This window comes from Heloderma suspectum, chromosome 2 (genome assembly GCF_057233095.1).
Source record: "Heloderma suspectum isolate Gila_16-S chromosome 2, 16-S_ref, whole genome shotgun sequence".
Taxonomy (NCBI): Eukaryota; Metazoa; Chordata; class Lepidosauria; order Squamata; family Helodermatidae; genus Heloderma; species Heloderma suspectum.
Window position 1 is genome coordinate 31,818,994 of NC_139459.1, and position 24,558 is coordinate 31,843,551.

Sequence of the window (24,558 nt, forward strand, 5' to 3'; positions counted from 1 at the left end):
TGTAAATGTGATGGGTGTGTGAGGGGGGTGGGGGAAGACGTTGGCTATCCAGGCTGCTGCTGTGGGAAGGCCAGGGCTCTGTCTGGTTCCTCTGAGAAATAGGCTCACCCTGTCTCTTGGCTTATAGTGTCAAGAAAAGGAAAGATAAAAAATACATAAGTTTAACAGAGCAGTTTGGCAGCCTGTTGCATCAGGTATTACTAAAATGTTGAATGGGTTTAATTACTTTACTGCAGTACTGAATCTGCTTTTAACTTTTGATGTCATGCAGAAGCTGAAACTGAATATGGTGATAGAGAATGTATTGATAAGAAGATGTATTAGGCACACTTGTAAATAAACGTTGTCACTTAATAGCATGTTTTGAGGTGCATGATATATCTGGAACCCTCTTGTACTATAGCTGTAAGGCATAATGCTTTCAGGGAAATTGCTGTGTAAGCTAGCGGACAAACATTAGTCAACCTTAAATCTGTACAGTGCAATCCTAAGCAAGTTTCCTGACCAGTAAGTTGTATTGAGTTCAGTGGAACTTATTCCCAGATAAGTGAATATAAGAATGCAGGCTTACTCTCTCTCAAGTGGGTATGCACAATATTGCAGCTTTAATATTGGACTGAAGGTGACAAATTTTAAATTGCATGACTGGGTAGATTTTTCTTTTTGTTCAAATATAGTAACACATGATTAATATGCAGTCCTCTAGCAGTTTAGTGCATATTCACAGTGGGCTGACAAATGTCCCTTGTTTGACTTTGCTAACTAGCAGTGGAAAGTTTCTTGGCATGTGAATTGGTAAAGATTCTTGTGTGGTGGTGGTAGTGGTGCTTCCTTGCTTCTCTGGACATGGACTGATGTTTGATTTACCAGAGGCAATGCATATAGGAACTGTGCTTTGTGGACAGGTGATGCCCTGGGACACTGCTCATCTTGCAGGGTGCATCTATTCACCTTGGATGAGGAGGTGCAGAGAATACTTATCGGATTTGCAGATGACACAAAATTGGGTGGGATAGCTAATACTTTGGAAGACAAACAAAATGTAAAGTGATCTTGATAAGACTAGAGCGCTGGGCAGAAAACAACAGAATGAAATTTAATGGGATAAATGCCAAGTTCTGCACCTTGGAAAAAGAAACCAAATGCACAATTACAAGATGGGGGATACTTGGCTCAACAATACTACAAGTGAGAAGGATCTTGGAATTGTTGTTGATCACAAGCTGAATATGAGCCAGCAATGTGATGTGGCTGCAAAAAAGGCAAATGCTATTTTGGGCTGCATTAATAGAAGCATAGCTTCCAAATCCCGGGAAGTAGTAGTTCCCTTCTACTCAGCACTGGTTAGGCCTCATCTGGAGTACTGTGTCCAGTTCTGGGCACCACACTTTAAGAAGGATGCTGACAAATTGGAGAGGGTTCAGAGGAGGACAACGAAGATGATCAGGGGACTGGAAACAAAGCCCTATGAAGATGGACTGAAAGAACTGGGCATGTTTAGCCTTGAGAAGAGAAGACTGAGGGGAGATATGATAGCGCTCTTCAAGTACTTGAAAGCTTGTCACAGAGAGGAAGGCCAGGATCTCTTCTCAATCATCCCAGAGCGCAGGACACAGAATAATAGGCTCAAGTTGCAGGAAGCCAGATTCTGGTTGAACATCAGGAAAAACTTTCTGACTGTCAGAGCAATATGGCAATGGAACCAATTACTGGTCGTTCAAGATAAAGCTGGACAGCCATCTGACAGGGATGCTTTGACTTGGATTCCTGCAATGAGCAGGGGGTTGGACTCGATGGACTTGTAGGCCCCTTCTAACCCTACTATTCTATGATTCTATGTGCCACAGTCAGTGCTCCCATTGCTCTTTGTGTTCAGCTGGCCCAGAACTGATTCTGTTGGGGTAAGACAAAGGCATCAGAAGAGCTATGCCTTTTCAGTGGAGTTTATTGCCTGCTTTCAGCCATTGTTTGACAGGTGGTATGTATGCTGGTTCTGTTTCTACAACAGGAGTGCAGAACCTCCTTAAGTTTGAGGGCTGAATTCTTTCTGGGAGATGCTCTTCGGGGCCACATTCCAGTGGTGGGCGGGGCCAAAGGCAAAAGTGTTTGTGGCCGAAATACTGGCATATTTTAGCTTAAAGGTCTTACTTCCCGTAACCAAGTCTTAGGAGAGGCATTCCAATTTTTTAGAATGCGGAAAAATGTCACAAAGGCCAGGAAACCACCTAAGACTTGGTGGTTGGAAGAAATGGGGTGGAGCCATGGGGAGGAGGCAGTTGGGACCCCCCAGAGGGCCAGATTTGTGTTGGGAACCCCCAGAGGGCCAGATTTGGCCCCCAGGTCTGAGGTTCTGCACCCCTGTTCTTCAAGGGAAAGTAGAGCAGAGGTGAGTGTTTGGTCAGCAAACAGGTGGATGTTGGTCCACAGCTGTGAATTTCTGTACTCTAAGCTCCTCCTCCTCAGTGTATGGTGGAAGCTTAGTGTACCACAAATACTTGGTTTGGCCATGTGGCTCACCTGTCGTGTACAAGGCATGCTTACCCTGTGTCGTATAGTTTACAAGCCATTGCTACAGCCTGGGGAGTAGGAGAGAGTTGTTCAATTCTACACTTGTGCTGGCCCTAGTTGCCTTGTGTCTTGATGGGGAAAGTGGTATAGGTGGAAGGGAGAACCTTTATAGCAGCCTTCAGATGTGGTTCCCTCCAGGTGTTGTGGACTTCAACTCCTGTCATCCCCAGCTAGCATGGCAAAATGGTCAGGAATGCTTGGAATGATGGTTCAAAACATTTGGAGGGCACCAGGCTGGGGAAGGCTAACTTAATGCTATTGGTGATCCAAGGTTGTTAGGATGCAAGTGGTCCAGAATGGCTGTCATAATGTGATCTCTGTAGAAACTACTCTGCAGTAAAAAGCCATTGTGGTCAACTGGTCTGTTGAACCTCACCTTGTGAGACCTGGCTTTGAGTCCACTGCATCTATAGACTCACTAATTGGCTTCAGGTAAGTCGCTGGTCTTAACTGGAGCTTTTCATCTGTAAAATAAAAAAGAGCCAATTACAAGAGTTGTTGTAAAGATGACAAATAAGACTGTAAAAACGTTTGTACCCAAACTGCTATGTGGATGGCTGTAGGAGAACAGTAAGTGCATGGCATTGTCTACCCCTCGAAACTGCCTTGTTTGAGATGGGAAGATATCCTAATACTTGCAAAAACAGACGTTAGCACATTGTTAAAATGACGACTTTCAATGGAAAGAAAGTCTTTTATACATGCAAAAGACACTTTCGGTAGGAGGTTATTATTTTATTCAGATTTTTTAACTGATAAACTAATTGCTCTTTGTTGCTCTATGTTGTATAGGTATTCCATATAAACAACTGACGTTGGGTGTTCCCAAGGAGATCTTTCAGAATGAGAAAAGGGTTGCCTTGTCACCAGCTGGAGTTCAAGCACTGGTTAAACAAGGTTTCAATGTTGTTGTGGAATCAAGTGCAGGAGAAGCTTCCAAATTTTCTGATGATCATTATAGAGAAGCAGGGGCACAGATCCAAGGAACAAAGGAAGTTTTGGCATCTGATTTAGTCGTCAAAGTAATTACTACTTTTTCACTATTATTCTATCATATAGTACATACAGTTGTTCTGAGTGTTTCTAAGTGGGGAAATAATGGTATTGTGCATGGAAATGGATATGTCATAACTAGAATATCGAGTTTGGCTTTGGTTGCCTCATTGGGTGCAGCAATGCTAAAGCAAATTCACAGCTGAATAGCAAAGTTGGCACAGAGATGTTGAACCTGCACGTGGAATCTTCTTAGTACTCCATGCTGTACATGGACCTTTTTCCAAGTAGAAGCTCCCAGTATTTTCCTTGTGTGAGTCACCAACTACTCTTAATCTTGTACAGTAGTGGCTTTCCAAGCTTTCTTCTAGAGAATGCTGTCATTTCCTAGAATTTTATCATGAATCTTTGATGCCAAGTTCAGTAATAGTGCTGTGGGTGAGCTTCCCTGAGGGGCAGTTCGGTCTTCATCACAAGCTTACTGTGTACAGCTGCAGGGAAGAGTTGGGTGTACAGTTAGTACAAGCAGCGGTGGGTGCATTATATTCACCAAGGGCCCCTTGTCAAGTGAGATAAGTGAGCATTCTTGGATTCAACAGTGCAACATACAGGATTCGGTAGCAGACAAATTGGCATGGAAAGGGTTCCCCGAGAATAGGAAGGTGGAAGACAACCGCTGTATAGTATATAAACTGATTTGACTATTTGTTTGCATGGCCAAATAGCAGGGGAATTCCAAGAAAGCTCAGTTGCATCTATAGATCAAAAAGATCAAAAGAAGTCAAGGCCACTTAGTAATGTGTATGCTCTGGAATAACAAGGAGCCACTCTCTACACACTACAGTTGCCACAAGAAGGCCTCTTGAAACTGCTTTGGTGTACATATTACAGGGACTGCAGTGTATAGAGTGGCTCATTGCATAGGTCATCTACATTGTATGGAGAATTTCCATTCTACTAGCTACTTCCATTCTATGACTGCAGCCCATGGACCTCCTGACTTTCCAAATATATTCATCAGATGGGTTATGGGCGATACCTGTCCTTCCTCAAAATATTGTTTGCATATTTATGTCTTGGTCTTTTGGATATATTATCAGTATGAGCTACAGTGTCCCTGCTTGGAAAATTCAATCACTTCTGCTTTCCACATTTCTTTCCTGAAATCATCTTGCAAGGACAATACATTTTTTAAAAACATGTGCAATACTATAAATATTAACAGTGGGGTTTCTTTGGCGATAATATGAAACATTGGTGAGCAGACAGAGCAGACCTCTGTTGCTGTAGTGCAAAAGCACTTATCACATAGCATATTATCAGTTGACCAAAGTCTATCGTTGTATTTGACAGTTGTTCTTGAGTGACAAGTTTCTGCTAAGGCTTGGCTTCCACAGTCTGACTCTTTACTGACTATATTTGAACTCATAGAAAGTTGCCTTATACTGAATCACGCCACTGGTCCAGCTAGTTGTATCATCTGTTCTGATTGGCAGCAGCTGTCCAGGGTTTTGGACAGGATTCTCTACCAGGTCTACCTTGAAATGCCATTTTAAGAACTGTTTTTAGTGCTTTTAGATCATTGTACTTTTTTTTACTGCAGGTTTTACTTTGGTTTTATGTGCTGAAGTGGTTTTTTTACTCTCTGCTGCTGTTTTTATCCTGGCTTTATCATATGGTGTCGTTATTATTTTATTGTTTGTCTTTTATGTTCGTAATGTATTGTGCACCACCCGAAGAATGTGGATTATTGGGCGGCTTAAAAGTATAATAAATGCATTAATAAATGCCAGGGTTTGGGACCTTTTGTATGTGGAACATGTGCTCGAAGAGCTATGGCCCGTCCCATAACACATCATAGTTTACATTTTGTGAAAGCAGAGTCTTCATCCAGTGGTGCTGCAGTGGTAAAATAGCATGAGCTGGCAACGAGGATGTCCCTAGGTCAAACCCTGCTTCACACATGAACTCACTATTGGTCTTAAGCAAATCACTCTCTCTCAACCTTAGCCCATCCAGATAATAATATGAGGAAAATAATACTAGTCAACATTACAGGATTATTTGAGGTTTACTAAGGTACTGTATGTGCCAGCTATAGTACTGTACTGACTACTGCCATTAATTCAGTGGGGGTGTTTGCATACAGCAAATAACCCATGATTTGCTGTGGCGCGTGCTGCAGCTGTTTTGGATATTCAACCCCTGATTGGGCCTATCAGGGGTTGCTTCATGATGTCCACACCTGGACACTATAAGTTAATCATGGGTTAAACAACCCACAGTTAACCTAAGAACAAACCATGGGTGAATTGTGTGTTAGTTAACCCACAATTTGCAGCTGTTACATGCAAACCAGGTGTGCAGGTAGACTTAAGGCAGCCACTGTTCTGCCGGGGTGAAACTAGATGAGATATTCATTCAGTTAGCACTTGTGTGAATAGTATTTGTCAAAGTAAATAGGTGGAGAGGGTCTGATTTGGATCAGGACTCTGGTGAGATGGTAAGGGGCAGCCCCTGCTGTGGTCCTGATAAAGATCCCCAGCTCCCAGCCCACTTCTTGCATTTGAAGAAAAGCTTCCATTGGTGCCAATGGGTGCTTTCTCCATCAATGCAAATAGGTGTGGGGGCCCTGATCTAGTTGAGACTGCAGTGGGGACAATGGGTTAAAAGGCCCCCGTCTTCCTGCCAGGGTCTTGATCCAAATCAAGCCCCTGCACCTGCTATTTACTTTTTAAAAGCCTTTCAAACAATTGGTAATAAGCTTGAATGGCTTCTTGCAGTATTGGAATAAAACTGCCCTGCTTTATGTAGTGATCATTAGGATTACTGAGATAATTAATGAGCAGCACCCTGAGCACTCTAAACCACTATAAAAATGTGAAGTAGCATTTTATTTATTTATTTATTTTGTATAGCCAATCCATAATGCAGGTTCTTGGGGTGGGGGTGCTCACAATACAAATACAAGAATTAAAATGCAATATATATCGATTAATAATGAACAACACAGTTAAAACACAGATTTATTTTAATTTCTCCTGTGCTTTTCTTTTGTGCTTATTTATTGCTTTTATGCCTGCAATCTTGGATTGTGTAACTTGCTGTTTTTTCCCTCTCCAGGTGAGGGCTCCTATGTTTAATCCTGCTCTCGGTGCACATGAAGCAGATCTGTTTAAGTCATCTGGTACCCTGATCAGTTTTATCTATCCAGCTCAAAACCCGGACCTCCTAAACAAACTGGCAGAAAGAAAAACTACTGTCTTGGCTATGGATCAGGTCCCACGTGTGACCATTGCTCAGGGATATGATGCTCTTAGCTCCATGGCCAACATAGCTGGGTATGGAACCATAATAGTTTGTAACCATCTGCAATATTGCAACCATAGACAGTTGGGTATTGATTCATATGCCAAACAAGTGTGCATTTTTGTTTTGAGTGAATAGGATAAGCTAATTGTCATAGTCAGGCCCAGTTCTTGGGTTATAGTAGCAGGAGATGTGGTCAAGGCAGGTAGCCAAGGCAGGTAGCCAAGATACAAGCTCCTCCAATTTTGGGGACAAATTTGAGAAGCAGTGCCTAACTGAGTTCAAGGGATGTGTGGGAATCTGAAACGCAGGAGTTTTTTTCCAGTAGCGAGGGAAAGGAATTGACAAGGATTTTTTGTGTGTTCAAAGAATCTGAAACTTGGAAGACCAGAGAGTGGGACACACTACGGATTGGGTGAAAAAGCATAGTAATATTTGCATGTAGTAGGGAGGTTTTGAACTCCTGAAAACTTAACCAAAAAGTTTGATATCCAAACTGAAGCAGGTCAGATCGGAGCCAGGCTGACATTCAGAGCTTATGCATCTCTTAGGGGAAGGGAAAATGGGAAAAAAGTGTTCTGGCAGGATGGAGATGTGCAGGAACAGGAACTATGATGTGCTTCCTGTTTTTCTCCTCTCGTTCCCCCCACTTTCATAATTGGCATCATGTCCAACGTTGCTCTTGATGACCACTGTTCATTGACTGTGATCAGTTCAGTATGCCAGGTTTATTTAAACCATCCAGAAGGGCTGTTCTGGTAGAACTGAGGTGGTAGGTCTGCAAGCACAGGTATCACAGGCTACATACGGCTCCGGTCCAGGTTATCTGAAAGACCGTATCCTCCCTTATGAACCTGCCCATGTTCTGAGATCTCCTGAGGAGGCCCTTCTCTCAGTCCCACCACTGTCACTGGCACGTTTGGTGGGAACCCGGGAGAGGGCCTTCTCAGTGGCTGCCCCACAGCTGTGGAACACCCTTTCCAGGGAGGCTAGGATGGCTCCCTCCTTGATGTGTTTCTGGAGGCAGGCTAAAACATTCTTGTTCCAGCAGGCCTTTGGGACATAGTTGGAACCTGGGGGTAAGTGCTAAAATGCTGTTTTAAAATGCTGTTTTAATGTTTTAATATGATTTTAATTGTATTGTTTAATTATATTTTAACTTTTGTATATTTTCATATGTTTTAATTGTATATGTTTTAATTTTTGTAATCCGCCTTGTGTCCCAGTACTGGGAAAAAGAAGGCTATAAATAAATAAATAATACATGCAGACATTGCATTTGCCTGACAGATACTACTGCAAACTACTACCTTTGGAGAAGTGTAAGGATGGGAAACAAACTGATAACTTCCTGTTCTCTCTTGCTACTTCTGACAGGTACAAGGCAGTTGTGCTAGCAGCCAATCACTTTGGTCGTTTTTTCACAGGTCAAATCACCGCGGCTGGCAAAGTCCCTCCAGCTAAGGTATGTGGAGAAAGAAACATATGCTAGTACAAATTGGCAGGAACAGCCATCAGTTGATAATAATTATTCCTGACTTTGTATTTTAATGATAATAACTACTTGGAGTGTTCTTTTTAGCACAGTTATATACTTTTTAGCGTTTCTCAGTTAGTCAAATGCAGTTTCTTTTGATGTCAGGCATTTGGATGCTGAGTGCCTTATTAATTGGTATCTTTCAAACTGAACCTTAAGGTACTGAACTTACAGATGTTAATATACAGTTTGGCTTGCTGTTGCTGGAAAAACAAGAAAGCCTTTGTATACAGCTGTGTACACTCCTTGTTACTCCTGCATATTAATAATGTATGTTATGAACTGTGATTATGGGTAAAGAGATGCTGTGATTTTTATCTAGACTACAGGCTAAATCGTGCCAGTGCCTAGAATTTTACTTTAAATGACTTGTTTTTAGGGACTCGTTTGTTAAAGGCTTGTAAGGTTATGTCCACAGCCGAAGATCGGTTTCTAGGCTGGTGCTGTTGTAACTGGGTACTTGTGTGCAGATACTGGAGTACAAAATATATGGGTAATTCAACAGGTATAGAGAGTGCATATATGATTTGCATCTTTCCTCCCTTAAAGTAGGAAAGGATTGAGCCCATGCTTCAGTATATTTTAATGGACAAGTCATGTGTTCATGTGGTGAAGTGTCCATATATTTTGTTCTTAAGTGCCTCAATAAAAGTGCAAGATGTTGCACCAGATTCTGCACTTGGAAGAAGAGTAAACATAGATCTTTGGGAGCAATATAGTAATCACCTGGAAGCTGAGTCCATGTGTACTCTGCGCTAATGAAACCAGAATTCTGTGCCAAAAAAAGATTAATTCAGTGGTCAGAGTTGTTCAAATTAAGTATCTTGCATATATTTTCTATAGTTCACATAATTTATCCATCTTCTGCTGGGCATAAGGGGAAAGCTTTACCTTCTTGACCACTAGAAATCCCACTGAACCCCTGTTTGGCTTCACACTGTGTGCATGCTTGAAAGCCTTCATAGCCTAAGAACAAGAAACTTGACTCTAAAAGGAAAGAAAAGAAAACTAAGATCTGGAGTAGTGCTGTTCAGGATTCTAGCCACTCCATTTAATTCCCCACCCCACAACGGTGAGCACACTCAGTCCTCAGTGGGCTGTTTTGTGGGTTCTGCTCTCTCAAGGTTTTTCTCTAAAGATATTTTTGTACTTCTGCAAACCATGGGGTTCCCCCAAGCATGTGCATGTGCCTGGGTGGTGCTGTTTTGGCTACATAAGGGCCGGCACTCATAGAAGTGAGTTTGCTATTAGTATATATGATTAGCTCCATCTATCCTGCCTCTTGTATTCTCAGTCAGTGTGGTGCACGGGGCGGGGGGGGTCTGATCTTTTCAGAGCATGGGTATGAATTAACTGGGTTTTTAATTTGCAGTAGTGATTGTAAACATGGGATAAAAAAACTGACCATAGCACACACATTATTATTCTGGAAATGTGGTACCCTATTCCCTAATCATAGCCCCTTCTCCAGCTTCCAGCACACTCACAAATGATCATGCAATTCCACCTTGGAAACTACTTTCACTGATAGCTCCTCCTGTTCAGTAAGGATCTTAACTCACTGGGAAAACACTGTACCGCCTTTCAGCCCTTCTGACTGGAATAGAATACCATTGATTTGCTAGCTCCTTCCTTGGTATGGGCTTTCATGCATATGGACCACAGTTGAAACTAGCTAGCTTGTTCAAAATATGCTGGCTTTGCAAGCCATCAAATATTTTGTATGAATTGGTTAAACTGATTCCAATTGGTGCATGACATAATTGTAATTGTGTGGACGCAGGTTCTGATCATTGGAGGAGGAGTTGCTGGATTAGCATCTGCAGGAGCAGCTAAGTCGATGGGAGCGGTAGTTCGTGGATTTGATACTAGGTACATACACCTCCATCTTAAATTATTGCTAGCAGTGTTATTTCATTTGTGTCTCTCCCATCCTCCAAGGAGCTCAGGGCAGCGTACATAGGGCTGTCTCCATTTTATCCTCAGAACAACCTTGTGACTGGTCTGAGTGTTGGTGACTACCCCAAAGTGAGCTTCATGGCTGAGCTCTACCATTCCACACCAAGTCTCTGCCCTCTTGATCATAAGCAGGATATAATTCAGCATAAAGCTGCTCTGAATTTATCTGGCTTGCACCCAAATCTGTACCATTTCCAGGTTTTTGAAGGCCCTGGGACAAGATACCCTCAGTGCTATTGCTCCTCATCCTCTCTCTCATCATTGCTACTGCTTGCTTGCTTGCTTGACAGGCAGAGAGCCAGTGAGCAAGGAGGCAGTGGCATCTTCTCCTTATCACCACCATTGTCTGGACCAAAGTGAGAGGCAGGTGAACAAGCAGGTTGCAATGGTGATGAGGAGGATCAAGTCCAGGGGGCTCTTGTCAGTGGGCCCTTCCTAGGTTGTAGGCCCTTGGCAGGTGCCCAAGCATGCTTACCTTTGATGGCGGCCCTGACTGAGATACACCACGAAAGGTTCAAGTGCCATTTTAGTAATTTGTGCACTCTTTGTGGGATACTCCACTGTTCTGCACAATTTTATGTGTGGTACTCAGTTGGCTTATGCAGGTGACAGTGCCTAAGAGAACCTTAAGAATGCATGACCTGCAGTCATTGGCATCTGCCATGGTCAATGGTGGCTCAAGCAGCCATGAAAACCTGTGCTACGTTTCAGACTGTGGGGCACTTCAGACATTTCCCTCTATGCATTCTCTATGCCTGCTAGCCCCACCCACGAATGTCTGCATGTGCATTATCCCATTGACCATTAGTCCATTGACTCTCTCAACATCCATGTGTTAAGATGACCATGTGGAAGGGGCCTCTACAAGTGCCATCTTGTCCCACCCTGCAAGAGCTGTAATCATCCAGGGTTCCTCAGTGTGTGGTGTAGAGACCACTTCCACGCTTTTGGCTAAATGTGTAGACATGGTGGTGATGCTAAGGGACAGACCCATTGGTTGAAGTATGGCTCCCCTCTGCATGTTCACTGAATACATTAGGGGAAACCTCTGAAGAACCTTTATGTGAAAATGGAAAAGTACCCAATGCAAAGTTTTAAGCACAGCCCTTGTTTGTCACATGGCAATTACAGCTTTCGCCTAAGGACCTGGCTGCCTGAAGATTCCATTCTGTACAGTCTCGTTCTGTAATTAACTTACCAAATGAGTGCAAGGCATTTTCCCCTTTGTTGAAGGAAATTCACTCATGATAAGCTTATCCCTGCACAGATGGGTCACCTTGAATCTGTCCCAAGCTTCTGTTGCAGTGAGAGATAAACTGCCGTGGAGCTTATTTTGTCATATTCTGAAGATTCATGTACAAAGTCTTTCCTGGATTGAGCATTCACTATACTGTTCTTCTTTTTTTCCTAAATGTTAATAGCTTGTGTTTCTTTCCACATTATAGAGCTGCAGCGTTGGAACAATTCAAATCACTAGGTGCTGAACCTTTGGAGGTTGACCTAAAAGAATCTGGGGAAGGCCAGGGAGGTTATGCAAGAGAGATGTCCAAAGAGTTCATTGAAGCTGAAATGAAACTCTTTGCCAAACAATGCCAAGATGTTGACATTATTATCACAACAGCACTCATTCCTGGTAAGCACTCATCTGGGGGTGGGGGCAGGGTATAGGTCATCTGGAATGCTGTATCTTCCCCTCCAGCGCTCATTTGGAGGCCCCTAGGTTCTCCTCCCTATTCTAGTGAAAAGGTATTCCTGGTCTACAGGCATGAAAAAGAAATGCCTTTTCTCTAGAACAGGGGTGTGGAATATATGGCTCTCCAGATGTTGATGAACTGCCATTCCCATCATCCTTCATCATTGGCCAGGCTGGCTGGGACTGATGGAAATTACAGTCCAACAACAACTGGAGTGCTACAGGTTCCCCAGACCTACTGTGGAATGTGCTGACTTGGGCAAGTCTTTGGACCATCTCACTCCAAAGGATATGGGCAGAAGCCCAACAGTATATTGTGGCTTAAGAATGCAGGAAACCTTGCTGGATCAGACCGGAGGTCCATCTAGGCCAACGAGATGCCTCTGAGAAGCAACAGTTGGAGTATGATGGCATTTGCCTTCTTCCATTGATGTTCCCAGCAAGTGGTATTGAGTGACTTACATGCTCTGAAACTGGAGGTTCTATTCAGTTACTATGTCTAGTAGCCATTGATAGTCCTCCCTGAATTTGTCTAATCCCATTTTAAAACCATCTGAAGCCGGTGGTCATGTATGAAAAGCTGTTTCTGTTGTTGATCCTGAATATACTGCCAGTCAGTACAGACCCTGAGCTCTGGTATCATAGTAGAGGGACAAATCTCCCTCCCTCCCTCCCTCCTTCCCTCCCTCCCTTCTTCCCTCCCTGCCTGCCTGCATGGGATTACTGAGAAAACATGTTGGTTTTATCAAGGCAGATGCCACTCTTAAAATATTATTTCTTTGCATTTCAGTAGGGTTTCTTTTAAGCTCGCTTGAGGAAACTACTGCTTCTTTAGTACATGTGTGCATTCTTAATCCATGGTTTTTGAAGCGTTTTCCTTTTCCAAGGCTGTTTCTTTGCTTATGATAGCTTCTTTGACAAAACAGCATTTGACCCTGTGAAGGTAATCATCACCCTGTCTGTAATCTCTTTTAGCAGACTTGCTCTTCCTCTTACACAAAACCTATTAGAAATTCGAAGCAAACATTTTCACTCTTGCTGAGCATTGGTTGTGTGTGTGTATGTGCAATCCCACACAACCCCCAGAGTTGTCTTTCAGTCAGAATTAATATTTTTGCTTAGGCAGTGTTATTTACAACACTTCACATTTTGCAATTTGGTGTATACAAATTTCCCAAGCGCCACCGTGGTTTGTTTGATAGTCTTCAACCTGGTTTGCATGTAACAACAACTCAGACCACAGGTTGAGTATTGGTTGTAGTGGAATTGTGGGTTGTTATGTGTGAAGCCTGCACTATGCATTATTAACCATGAGCAATCCAGAGCTCACAAGTCAGCAACCAACCATGGGCTCTCTTCCTGGTTCTTCGTGGTTAACAACCCATAGTTAAACCATGGTGCAGGGTTCACACATAGCAACCACCCTGGGTAGGGCAATAAACCATGGGTTAGCAGCATGTGCAAACCAGGCTATTGTCTGGACGCCCTGTAAAACTCCTTGAGTGAGGTGGGTTGATTGCATGATAAAGGCCTCATCTGGAAGCACCCTGGCTTTGCCTTCCCATGATGCCTTGCTATGGTCTTAGTGGAGGAGGTGAATGGACGTAGGCTTATTCCTGTCTCAGAGTGTCTATTCTGACTGAATACATGAGCAAACTGGCCGGCTATTGAAGAGAATACGGTTAGTGTGTGAAAATGCATGCATACAAATACTTTTTTTTTTTTAAAGGTCTTACTTTAGAGAAAAATGTCAACACTGCTTATTCCTATGCAGTGTGATTGATACATATGACTTTGCAATATCTTTCTTTCCAGGTAAAAAAGCTCCAATCCTCTTTCGAAAAGATATGATTGAACTGATGAAGGAAGGTTCCGTTGTTGTAGATCTAGCTGCTGAAGCCGGGGGAAACATTGAAACTACAAAGCCAGGAGAGCTCCATATTCACAAGGTACTGGCTTCTTCATGGCCACACTTATTTGCATGGAGTGGGGACTTTCTAACCTATAAATCATTTAGGATTTTGTACATGGGGCTGTATCATTTTATGCTCATGCAATTCCTGTGAGGTAGGCTAGCTTTAGATTTGCCCAAGGAAGATGAAGCAAAGACTTTGACCCAGGTCTCCTTTGACCTAGTACCCAGGTCTCCCTAGTATCAAATTGGTACTAGGCTGACTGTTGATATATTTATGGATCCTTGGCCTAGTATAGGGCATATGTCTGCCTGGATCTAAAAATTATTTACTTGTAAAATTATTCATAGAAATTCAATTTTAGAAAAGTAGGCCCATGTAAATGGACAAGACTAGATTACAAAAGTACAAAATGTTTTATCTAAAGAAAACATTTTAAATCCAGTGGATAACTCTTCCAAGAAGATAGGCAGCCTTATTCATAACTCTCTTTAAAACATTTAATTTAGTTCCACTGAAGATAGTGACTGCTGTACTGATTTTTGTGGGTGTAGAAAATCTGTGTAGACCATTAGAAATCTAAGGGTATAAAAGATGTTCCATAAGTCCCACAAAATTAACTGGAAAGCAATGGTTGTGGCAACATCAACATTTATTATTGTGCTTAGCTGTTCATTTCTAGGAATAGGATTTTTCTTGTCACACTGTTTTCAGGAGTTGTGTCTCAATTCATTTACTTGTGAATCCATATTTTTGGTGTCTGCAGGGAATAACACACATAGGTTACACAGACCTTCCCAGCAGAATGGCTACCCAAGCCAGCACTCTGTATTCCAATAACATCACGAAGCTCCTAAAGGCCATAAGCCCGGACAAAGAAAACTTCTACTTTGACCTAAAGGATGAATTTGACTATGGTACTCTGGACCATGTTGTTAGAGGAACAGTGGTAATGAAGGTGAGTGAACAGATTTTGTTTCTCAAGTTGGTAATACAAACTTTCTTTATCTAATCTAATCTAATCTGATTTACAACCAGCCCTACATTTTGAGGTTCCTCTGAATGAACAGTCTTCATAGGGCCAAAACAGACATTACTTTCAATCCACATCGAGCAGCTTTGTCTTTCTATTCATTTTTGCTCTAGAGTAGGCACAGAGCCCCCTGATCCAGATGAGCACCCTAGCACAGGGGGTAGGGATGCTTTAAAGATCTGGATTGGGACCCCTATGCCTACTCTAGCATAAAAAGGAAAAGAAGACATAACTGATAGATATGGATTTAAAGTAATGTCTGTTTTGGCCCATAGTGTTTGCAGCACAGTGTGTGAGGAAGATAGTCTTATGTGCATTTGTTATGCATTGTAAACACAGTTTTTATTGTACTATGCCATTCATGCTTCACTTAATCCTGGTCTGCTTCCACCAATGTAGGCCTTTTCACAATAGAAGAACCAAGGTAGTTAAATGGTAAGCGCTGAACTAAATGTTGAGTGCAGATGCATGTGGCGTTAGCTTAACAGCCCTTTTTAAATAAGGAAAAAACACTTCTGGAGAGGCCATTTGAGACTGGGGATGAGGGTGGTGTGCTTAATATTTTCCCAATTTCCTTCACACAGATCTCTTGCCTCCTTTTAATGGAAATACCCATTTGGAACTATGGGATTCAGGGCGGAGAGAAAAGCCTCATAATGGAATAGAGGTGTGGAGTGATGAAATGATGGGAAAGGGGAAGTGTTTATTTTTTACATTAATAAAAATTGATAAAAGTCAGGCTGCAATCCTGCAGTTGGTCAAAGGCCGGCTGAGGAGCATTAAGAAACAGTGTAAGTGCTGCTCTGCCAGCAGAGAGGGAGGTCCACGGGTGTGATGATGCCTACATAGTCAGAAGTCCACTGGTACACCACGGAAATCTCCGTGGCTGTAGATATCCCACTAGTAATTTTTTAGGGGGTGGGGAAGGTGTGTGTTGATAGCTGTGGAAGCCCCGTTTCCCCAACATGCCCATAATACTGACCTGAAAGTATGCTAGATTTACCCCACCCAAAGAAGCCCCGCCTGATATGGTTTGGCAAGGAAAAGATTAACCATATCCCCCCCCCCCGGTCCTCTGACCCCAATATCCCCTCCAGAATTCACAGAACCTAAAGACCCAGACTGTGAACTGCAGCCTATAAAGTTTCCTTGGGGTGGCATTGGTGCTACTCTGGCTATGTTACTTGAACTTGCATTGCAGTTGGGAAATGTTTCATTTTCATAAATAAATAGGAAAATCCAACAGGCCATCCTAGGTGCTAAGCGAAGTGGAGACATTTGTTTCTATCCCCCACGTGTAACACTGACCTGGTGTCTGATATCTTTGTACTCAATTTCTCTTATTTTCCCCATCCCACATTAGGCAGTTCACTTTTGCAGGACCCAGGGTGAAGAAGCCTCACTTCTGTTGAGGATATCCTTGGGTACCTTGCCCAGCATGGCTAGTTCAGAGGAAAAAAAACCCCTACATCACTGGTTCTTAATCTTTAATCCACTACTCCCTACCAAAGAAGCAACATCATTATCATCATCAAATGCACACCCCCCCCCCCCGGAAGTAAAACATTAGGACACAAAAACAGCATGTCAGACAAGGCAATTTTATTCTATTTATGTTATAAGTGTATATCCCCATATAGCCCAACTCATGTGCAGAGATCTGCAAGGGAGGCCCTGCTACCAATGGGTGCAGCCTGAGGGAAGTGGCAAGGGGCAGGGTCTTCTCTGTTGTTGCCCCTGGCTTATGGAACTCCCTCATGACTCCATACTCATGACATTTCAGCATTGCTTAAAACGTTTCTATTTTACCATGCATGGTTGTTGCTGCTGAAAAAGGATGTGGTGTCAACATTTTTGCCGTAATGTTCTTCTGACTATAAATTTGTGGGGTGTTTGTGTTTTATGATATAGGTGTAACTGTATAGTTTTAAGTATTGTTCTGAGCTATTCTGACTAGGAGGAAGGGCAGGATATAAGAACAATAAATTGATAATAATAAAGCAAGACGTGTGTCTGCCCGTCTGTCAGTGCCATAGCACCAAGACCATGAAACCTAGACATCTGAAACTTGGCATGCATGCATACTAAGGGGACCCTAAGGTTGTGCACCTTAGGGTTATTTTGGTTTTTTAAACACATTAATTATTAATTAAATATTATCCCTGCCTAGGGGTGCTAGCAGGCATACTCAGACAGGGTGGACACAATGCGTCCAACTCTGACAAATGTCTAAGTTTGCTTGAAGGCTTCACTATATCAAACAAATATACTATTTCAGCCTGTGTGAAGCTAGGTCCATTTGCTAGTAAATAAATATGATGCACAGATCTGAGGCATAACAATAATACCCTTATGCCTGATGGCCATCAGCTAGCTCCTTAATGTTAGGCTTATTTGAATCCACTTGGCACCTTTTTGAAAGCCTGTTTCTCCCTTGTCTCCGTTGCTATTATAGTGCCCCCTTCATTATTTTCTTTCTGGAACATCATCATACATACATCTCCATCCATTTACAGTGAGATGAAGTAATATTTTTTGTTGATTTTTCTCTGTATGTGAGGAGGTATTCCTGTTTGATTCCTCTTTCCTGTGTACCAATTTTTTAAGGGCCTAGGGGAGAAATCTAGGCTCTAGTATTTTATCCTCATAGTAGATTGAGCTGTATACAACTCCTCTTCTCTATTGGCTGTCAGAAGTCGTATGAGGGGTGAAGGGACTGCCTAAAATTTTGAATGTTTCCCAAAATGTCTAGATCATCCCCTGGGGAGGCTGTATGGTCCCGGCTAAGAATCACTGATCTGTACTTCATTCTGAAAAGATAACTAATTGCCAAGGAGAGAGATAGTTGCTTTAGGGCACATTCCTATGGCTACTAGACAGTGTCTAGACAGCCATAGGATTTTTCGGTTTCTGGGAACCGAGCTTGGAACCAGGGCTCCGAGTCGGTTCTCAGAAACCTCACTCCCCACCCTCTCCCCTGCCACCTCGTAGGCAGTGTGGTTTGCCCCTGGCTCCGCACTCATAAGAACAGCATGGAGAGGGTGAAAAGGGGGCGTTCCCGGGGGAGGGGAGAAGGCTGTGGAAGCGCCGTTACAATGCTTCCTATGTGCCATCCAGCCTCCCCCCGCCACTCTGACGCTGCCTGGCTAGACACAAATGCAGGGTGGCTGGAGTGCAGAGGAGAGGATCCCCTGCATGCTCCATCAGCCCTGCATTGGATAATTGGCCACCTCCAAGTTCAGAGGTGGCCAGCTATCCCCAAAGGATTGTACCCTTATTGTTTCTTGTTAAAATATCTGTCAATAGCTCTTGGTAGTTTAAACCCCATGGGTAGCAGCTAGATTTAATGAAGGGCCAATCTGAAGTGACAGTAGAGGATGGTGGGCCAGGCCCCACTGCCAATTCTTCCCCAAATAAACCGCTACATGTCCTCTGGCCTCAGCCACCAGTCTCTTCATCTTTTCCCTTTGTCTCTGGGTTGGCAACTCGAGTGCTAAACAGTATCCCTCGGGAGGCTTAATTTGGTCCCGGAGACTGCTTTGTTCTGCATCTCTAGTGTAACTCTTCTGATCTGTTGGGTAAAACCATAACTGTTTTTTTCCCCTCTAGGATGGAAAGGTGATTTTTCCCACACCACCTCCTAAGAACATTCCTCAGGCAGCCCCCGTGAAACAGAAGACTGTGGCAGAGCTGGAAGCAGAAAAAGCAGCCACAGTTACACCCTTCCGGAAAATAGTGACTACTGCTTCTGCATACACAGCAGGTGAGAACGAGGTGCAATATTCTGGCCGCTCTGTGGAATTGGCAGCCAAAAAGGTTCCAGAGCTTAATAATGTCCAGGACTAAGGATTGGCTTTGCCTACCAAATTATATATAACCTTCTGATCCATCTGAGTGTAGTCTTACCCACTGTGAGATTTCCGGTGCAAGGCAAGATATATTTTATTTATAAAGCATTTCTACCCTGCACTCTAGCTAAAAAAGGAGAAGCTGCCAGTGCTGCTTGCTAATATCAGCAGGAAGGTGGTCCCTGCCCTCAGGCTCACAGTCTAAAAGACAGGGGACACAAAGAAAAAAGGATAGGGAGGGAGGAGGAAAAAAGCAAGCTTATACACCGGTTCTTAAAGTTACAGTTCTTAAAATAGCTAGCTGGGATGGGAACAGTTGAGGTAGTCAACCAAAGACAGGGCCAAAGGCAGCTGGTTTATCTGCACATGCAGTGGAATAGCCCTGCTTCTCTTCTCTCCCTCTGCTTTGCAGCCTGATGCCACAAGTGAACAAGTCACTTAGAATCATAGAATCATAGAATAGTAGGGTTGGAAGGGGCCTACAAGGCCATCGAGTCCAACCCCCTGCTCAATGCAGGAATCCAAGTCAGAGCATCCCTGACAGATGGCTGTCCAGCCTCGTCTTGAAGGCCTCCAGTGTGGGAGAGCCCACCACCTCCCCAGGTAATTGGTTCCATTGTCGTATTGCTCTTACAGTCAGGAAGTTTTTCCTGATGTTCAGTCGGAATCTGGCTTCCTGTAACTTGAGCCCATTATTCCGTGTCCTGCACTCTGGGATGATCAAGAAGAGATCCTGGCCTTCTTCTCTGACACACACAACAGTTTGTCAGTGCTTAAGACTCACCATGGAACATACAATTTTAGCTTTTGTCTACTGAAGCTTTCCTATGTTCTCTGAGACGTAATGTTGTCTTGCCTTGTAGGACTCACCACCTTGCTCGGGTTGGGTATTGCAGCTCCAAATTCAGCTTTCACACAGATGGTGACAACATTTGGCTTGGCCGGGATTGTTGGGTATCACACTGTGTGGGGTGTAACTCCTGCGCTCCACTCACCACTCATGTCTGTGACTAATGCCATCTCAGGTACAGTGACGACTGCTTCTGGTTTTGACATTGACATGGTCCTCCTGAAGTATAATTGGGGGGCAGTTTTGCATGTAATACTGTGTGAATGAGACCACCAAGTATTTCGAAGTGTGTGTGTGCCCTAACAAGACAGACAGAATTCGTTGTAGCTCCCTGTTTGACGATATAAAGTTTGGTGGCAAAGTTGGTTTTGCTGCCATGTAATGTTTTCACAGGTCCAAAATTTGGGTTCTTAAATATGGTTGCCCCAAATGAGAGAGTTCCATGGCATCTTGGAGACTAACACAATAACTGTGGTACAAGCTAGACCAGCCTTACCGAACCGGGTGCCTGCCAGATGGGTTGGACTACAATTCCCATCGTCTCCAGCCAGCATGGCCTAGAGCCTACTTATCAGGTGCATGATTTGCCCTGGAAAGTTGGTAGGTTTATACGCAATGGAGGTGAAACCGGTTTACCCCAGTGATGAACAAAACACAAGAATATCTAGTTCAGATCCCAAACAGAGGTAGGTGTGTTCCAATCCTTTCGGAGCCATGATCCTAGATAAATGCCAAGAGGCCTAGGCATACTTAGCTCACTCAAATAACACCCATTTTTTGCGTTAGTTCTGTCTAAGGTTAGATCACATGGGGGAAAAGTTGTGCAGACTGAAAAAGTTGTGCAGACTAAAAGCTGCACATAGTCCCTATTTAGACCGAGAAACACCATGTCCTATTTGCTAGTAAACTATATGTGCAATCCTATACATGTTTGGACAGAAAAAAAAGTCCTACAACTCCCAGCAAATCCTGGGAGATGTAGGACATTTTTCCTTCTACACATGCATAGGATTGCGACCTAACTCTCCATTCTATAGTTTCCAAGGCATGTTGAGAAAGGGTTTTGAGGAGCTGTATCTTTAAATAGGCCAGAGTGTTGCTTAAGCATTTTCTGTTTTTGAAACTACCTTTGTGCTTTTTCTAGTGTAGATTTTTATAGCAAAACAATGTTTGCTCCAAGTTTAGGCTGCTGTTCTGCTTAATGTGCTGCTTTTTAAAACAGTGACATGTTTTAAGACAAGAGCAGACACGTGCTGCTCTTGAACCAAAGACGTAGTAGATTGAAGGCTGTTGTGAGTGGCAGATCAAGCCATGACCAAGAAAAGGGCTGGAGATACAGATCAAGCTCTTTAGTAGATGTGTAGCAACTAATATATTCAATAAAGTTATGTTTGAACTAGGCAATCTTCTGTGTCCAGCATGACTTGGATTTAGAGAACCTTGTAAGGGATAGGATAAATGGGTTCAGGTTAAATTTAGTAATGCTTTGTAAAGTTTTACTGGTGTAACTTTCTTCATTTTTTTTTACAAAATTGGTCACTGGTTGACCTGCAACTGAGGTAGGCCACTTGGTGCTCTCCACATGTTTTGGACTACAGCTTCCAACAGCCTGAGCCAGCCAGCATGACCAGTGGTTAGGGACGATTGAAGGTCTTTGGTCAATTCTTGAATCAGATGTGTATCTAACAGCCAGAAACAATTCCCCCTCTGCTGTACAAGAACTTAAATGCCTTTTTTTTTTTTTTGGGAACAGGGCTGACTGCAGTTGGTGGATTAGCACTGATGGGGGGAAAATACCTCCCTGAAACAATTCCTCAAAGTCTTGCTGTTCTTGCTGCTTTTGTGTCTTCAGTCAACATTGCAGGTATTGAGCGTCTTTTAGCTGTTTTGTTTATTATATTCAGGAACATCAAACTAAAAAACTGGTGTTGCAATTTGTGATGGCTACAGGGTGCAATGTCCTTATCTGGGAGTGGGGGGGTTGGAGGAGGAGACCAGTCAACAAAATAAGCTTCAGGGGCTCCTTAGTTCTTGTTCACCAAAAGGCTGAGTCCTCAAGCTTGGACAACAGCATTAAGACCCAACAAGTGTTGTGATGTGGACTGGGGTTATGGTGGGCATCCAGAAACCATTTGCCAGTGTTAGAGGGTCCTTCCCATTCCAGAATATTTCTGCACAACCTGTGCACAGTGCACAACCTATGCTCATGTATTTCTGCACAACCTGTGCACAGTGCTTATAAGATTTACCAACAGACATAATATCTCAACTTACTGATTTATGGGATCCTGATTAACTTAGGTCCCAATCATACCAGATTCCTGGGTGCTGAAGTGAGTCAAATCATAAATGGCTCAGGTTAACAGTTTATGAAGTACATGAAGATGATATATGGTGGCAGAAATTATATACACAGAAAGCTCACGTCCCTTCACTTGACAAAGCAGGCACCTTTGTCACAAGGTGGTTGTATCTCTGGGTCCCCAAGATACATGATATGCTCTCCCAGGACAGACTAAAGTTCTCCAGGCTGGCAGCACTATTCCCCCTTGGAGCGAGACCGAATTGGTTTGCTTTGTTCTCAGCTTATATAGCCCCCTCTCATATTCGAGAAGATTCTCAAAGCATCCCAGCCTGGGAAATTAATTGCCTTTCCAGAGAGAGAGAGGTACAACATTCCAATCTAGGAGGGAGAGCCTCCCAGCTCATAGGTGAGATAGGACACTACTCCCCATCCCAGGGGGTGAGGTAACCAGGCATATGCACAGTTGTTGACATACAGAGCTGCATTCGCTGGCACCAATTAAAAGTATGTAAGAGGCACAGTATAGAAGCTGCCCATCAAGGGGCCTACCTTTGTTAGCTAAATCCTGCTAAAATCTGCTCACTGTGTTAAGCTCCACAGGTCTCTATGCACTTAGCACACTATACATGAAGCAGCCATGGGAGTTCACTTTCACTCTTTTCCAGCTCTTCCAGTACCAGATCCACTACAGTTGAGTTGAGGGCCTTTTGAAACCTGTGCTGCTCCATTTTAATATGCACTGACATGCCATGCCCCTGTGATCACCAAGAGGCTTTCCAGATTTTGCTCCTCCTTTCTTGCATGTATTATGACATCATTGCGCAATCACAGGAGGGCACTCCTCCCTAGGGAAGGTTGAGATCTGCTATTGAACTGAGCTTCAGTGTAACTGTCCATTTTCTTAGTATACAGTCACAGGAACATAGGAAGCTGCCTTATGCTGTGTCAGACCCTTGGTCCATCTGGCCCAGTATTGTTGACACTGACTGGCAGCAGCTTTCCAGGCTTTCAGGCAGCAATTTTTCCAGGGCTCCCTGGAGATACTGGGGATCGAACCTGGGACCCTCTGCATGCATAGTATGTGTTTACCACTGAGCCATGGCCCCTCCCCAGTGCCTCCCCTACTCTAGTGCTTTCAATAATACTTTCACTTGGTTTCAACATCTAATTTGTGTGTTCTTTTTTTATGGGACAGGTGGCTTCCTGGTCACACAGAGGATGCTCGATATGTTCAAACGCCCCACTGATCCTCCTGAATACAATTACTTGTATCTGTTGCCTGCTGGTGTATTTGTAGGAGGATATGGAGCAGCTCTCCAAAGCGGGTATAACGTTGAACAGGTGAAAAGATCTCTCAGGGACTCATAATAGCATTTTTTTTTCTTTATATCAAAAGAACAGAAATGTACTGTCTGTTTGAGTACATTACAGTAGTAATATAAGCCTCAGGCTAAGCAGTCTAGTCTGTGTTACCTGGGAATTCCATTTGCCTTGAGATGTGCAGTTTACTAATGAATGAGTTCAGAATATCAGTTTGTGGCCCAAATTTGGCCCATAGAGGATCTCCATTTGGCTTGCCAGTGCTTTTGCCAGGGCTTGCCCCAGAGAGATGCACCCTTGTTGGGTTTCCCCCAGATATGAGCTTCAGAAAAGGTTGCCTTTCTGCAGCTATGAGCTGGGAATCACAGCTCTTATATCTCATCAGTGATTGGGGGTATCCCAGGAAGGAATCTGGTCCCCTTGGTTTAGGCTGCTGTAATCCCAATCTTGCAACTGTATTTGCTGAAGCTTGCTCCACCTGTTGTGGGGTGGTGAAAAAAATGGCAGAACCTTTAGGAGTAATGCACTATAATGCAGGTAGCTTTCTAATGACTAATGCCTAAAACTCTCCCCTAAGTTGTGAACATGATCTGAATATTTTGGTTTGGCTTAGTAGTCAGCCATTACTTGTTGTCTTCACTGGGCCCTCTGGCTTGTACAGTGGAAGGACAGCTGGTCTTTCTATAAAGCTGAGTGAGAGGCAGAAGTAGCAGGAGAGACTCTCACCTCTTCTGCCTTCTCTAAAGCCCAGCACAGAGTGAGATACTTGAAAGATGGTGGGCTTCATTCTCATCCTTGGTATAGTGAAGGACTCCCCTCCCTCCATGTTCCTTGCAATTCATGGCTTGCTCAGGGGAAGGGATCAAGATATCCAGGGTAGAAATGGAGGGAGCGGTCACCAGTGCCAGTTGGATTTGTGCATTCCTGTGGTCAAGAAAACCACTATTATTCAATAACGAGAACTTGCTAGGTGGTCTTCTGAAAAGCACAATTATTTCAACTTCCTCCTCCAACAATTTACAATATGGCAGTCATGCTGTCCTAGGTATCATGTGAGGATCATTGAGGCCTAAAACAGATATGACATGGGAGCTCTGTGACTGAGTCTCCCATTTAACAACAACAAACATAAATGCATTTGCAGGGTGCTTTGGTTTTGAAACTGAGGGAGATGGTGTGTGCCCCTGCAGTGGGCTGCTAAGGTTTGGAGGTGCCGTGGAAGTGATAAGC

The 24,558-nt window shown here is 43.4% G+C and overlaps 1 protein-coding gene across 9 annotated transcripts in view; it reads left to right on the forward strand.

Moving 5' to 3' along the window:
- Window positions 1–24,558, forward strand: part of NNT (nicotinamide nucleotide transhydrogenase) — a 78,645-nt gene that overhangs the window by 12,671 nt on the left and 41,416 nt on the right. For all 9 annotated transcript variants that reach the window (XM_084833180.1, XM_084833175.1, XM_084833176.1 and 6 more), the window contains 11 exons: window positions 3,361–3,590; window positions 6,685–6,902; window positions 8,248–8,335; window positions 10,191–10,279; window positions 11,812–11,999; window positions 13,875–14,008; window positions 14,739–14,930; window positions 18,615–18,768; window positions 19,717–19,878; window positions 21,457–21,567; window positions 23,204–23,349. In XM_084833180.1, coding sequence (XP_084689306.1) covers window positions 3,361–3,590; window positions 6,685–6,902; window positions 8,248–8,335; window positions 10,191–10,279; window positions 11,812–11,999; window positions 13,875–14,008; window positions 14,739–14,930; window positions 18,615–18,768; window positions 19,717–19,878; window positions 21,457–21,567; window positions 23,204–23,349 — 1,712 coding nt within the window. The remainder of the gene's footprint in view (window positions 1–3,360; window positions 3,591–6,684; window positions 6,903–8,247; window positions 8,336–10,190; window positions 10,280–11,811; window positions 12,000–13,874; window positions 14,009–14,738; window positions 14,931–18,614; window positions 18,769–19,716; window positions 19,879–21,456; window positions 21,568–23,203; window positions 23,350–24,558) is intronic.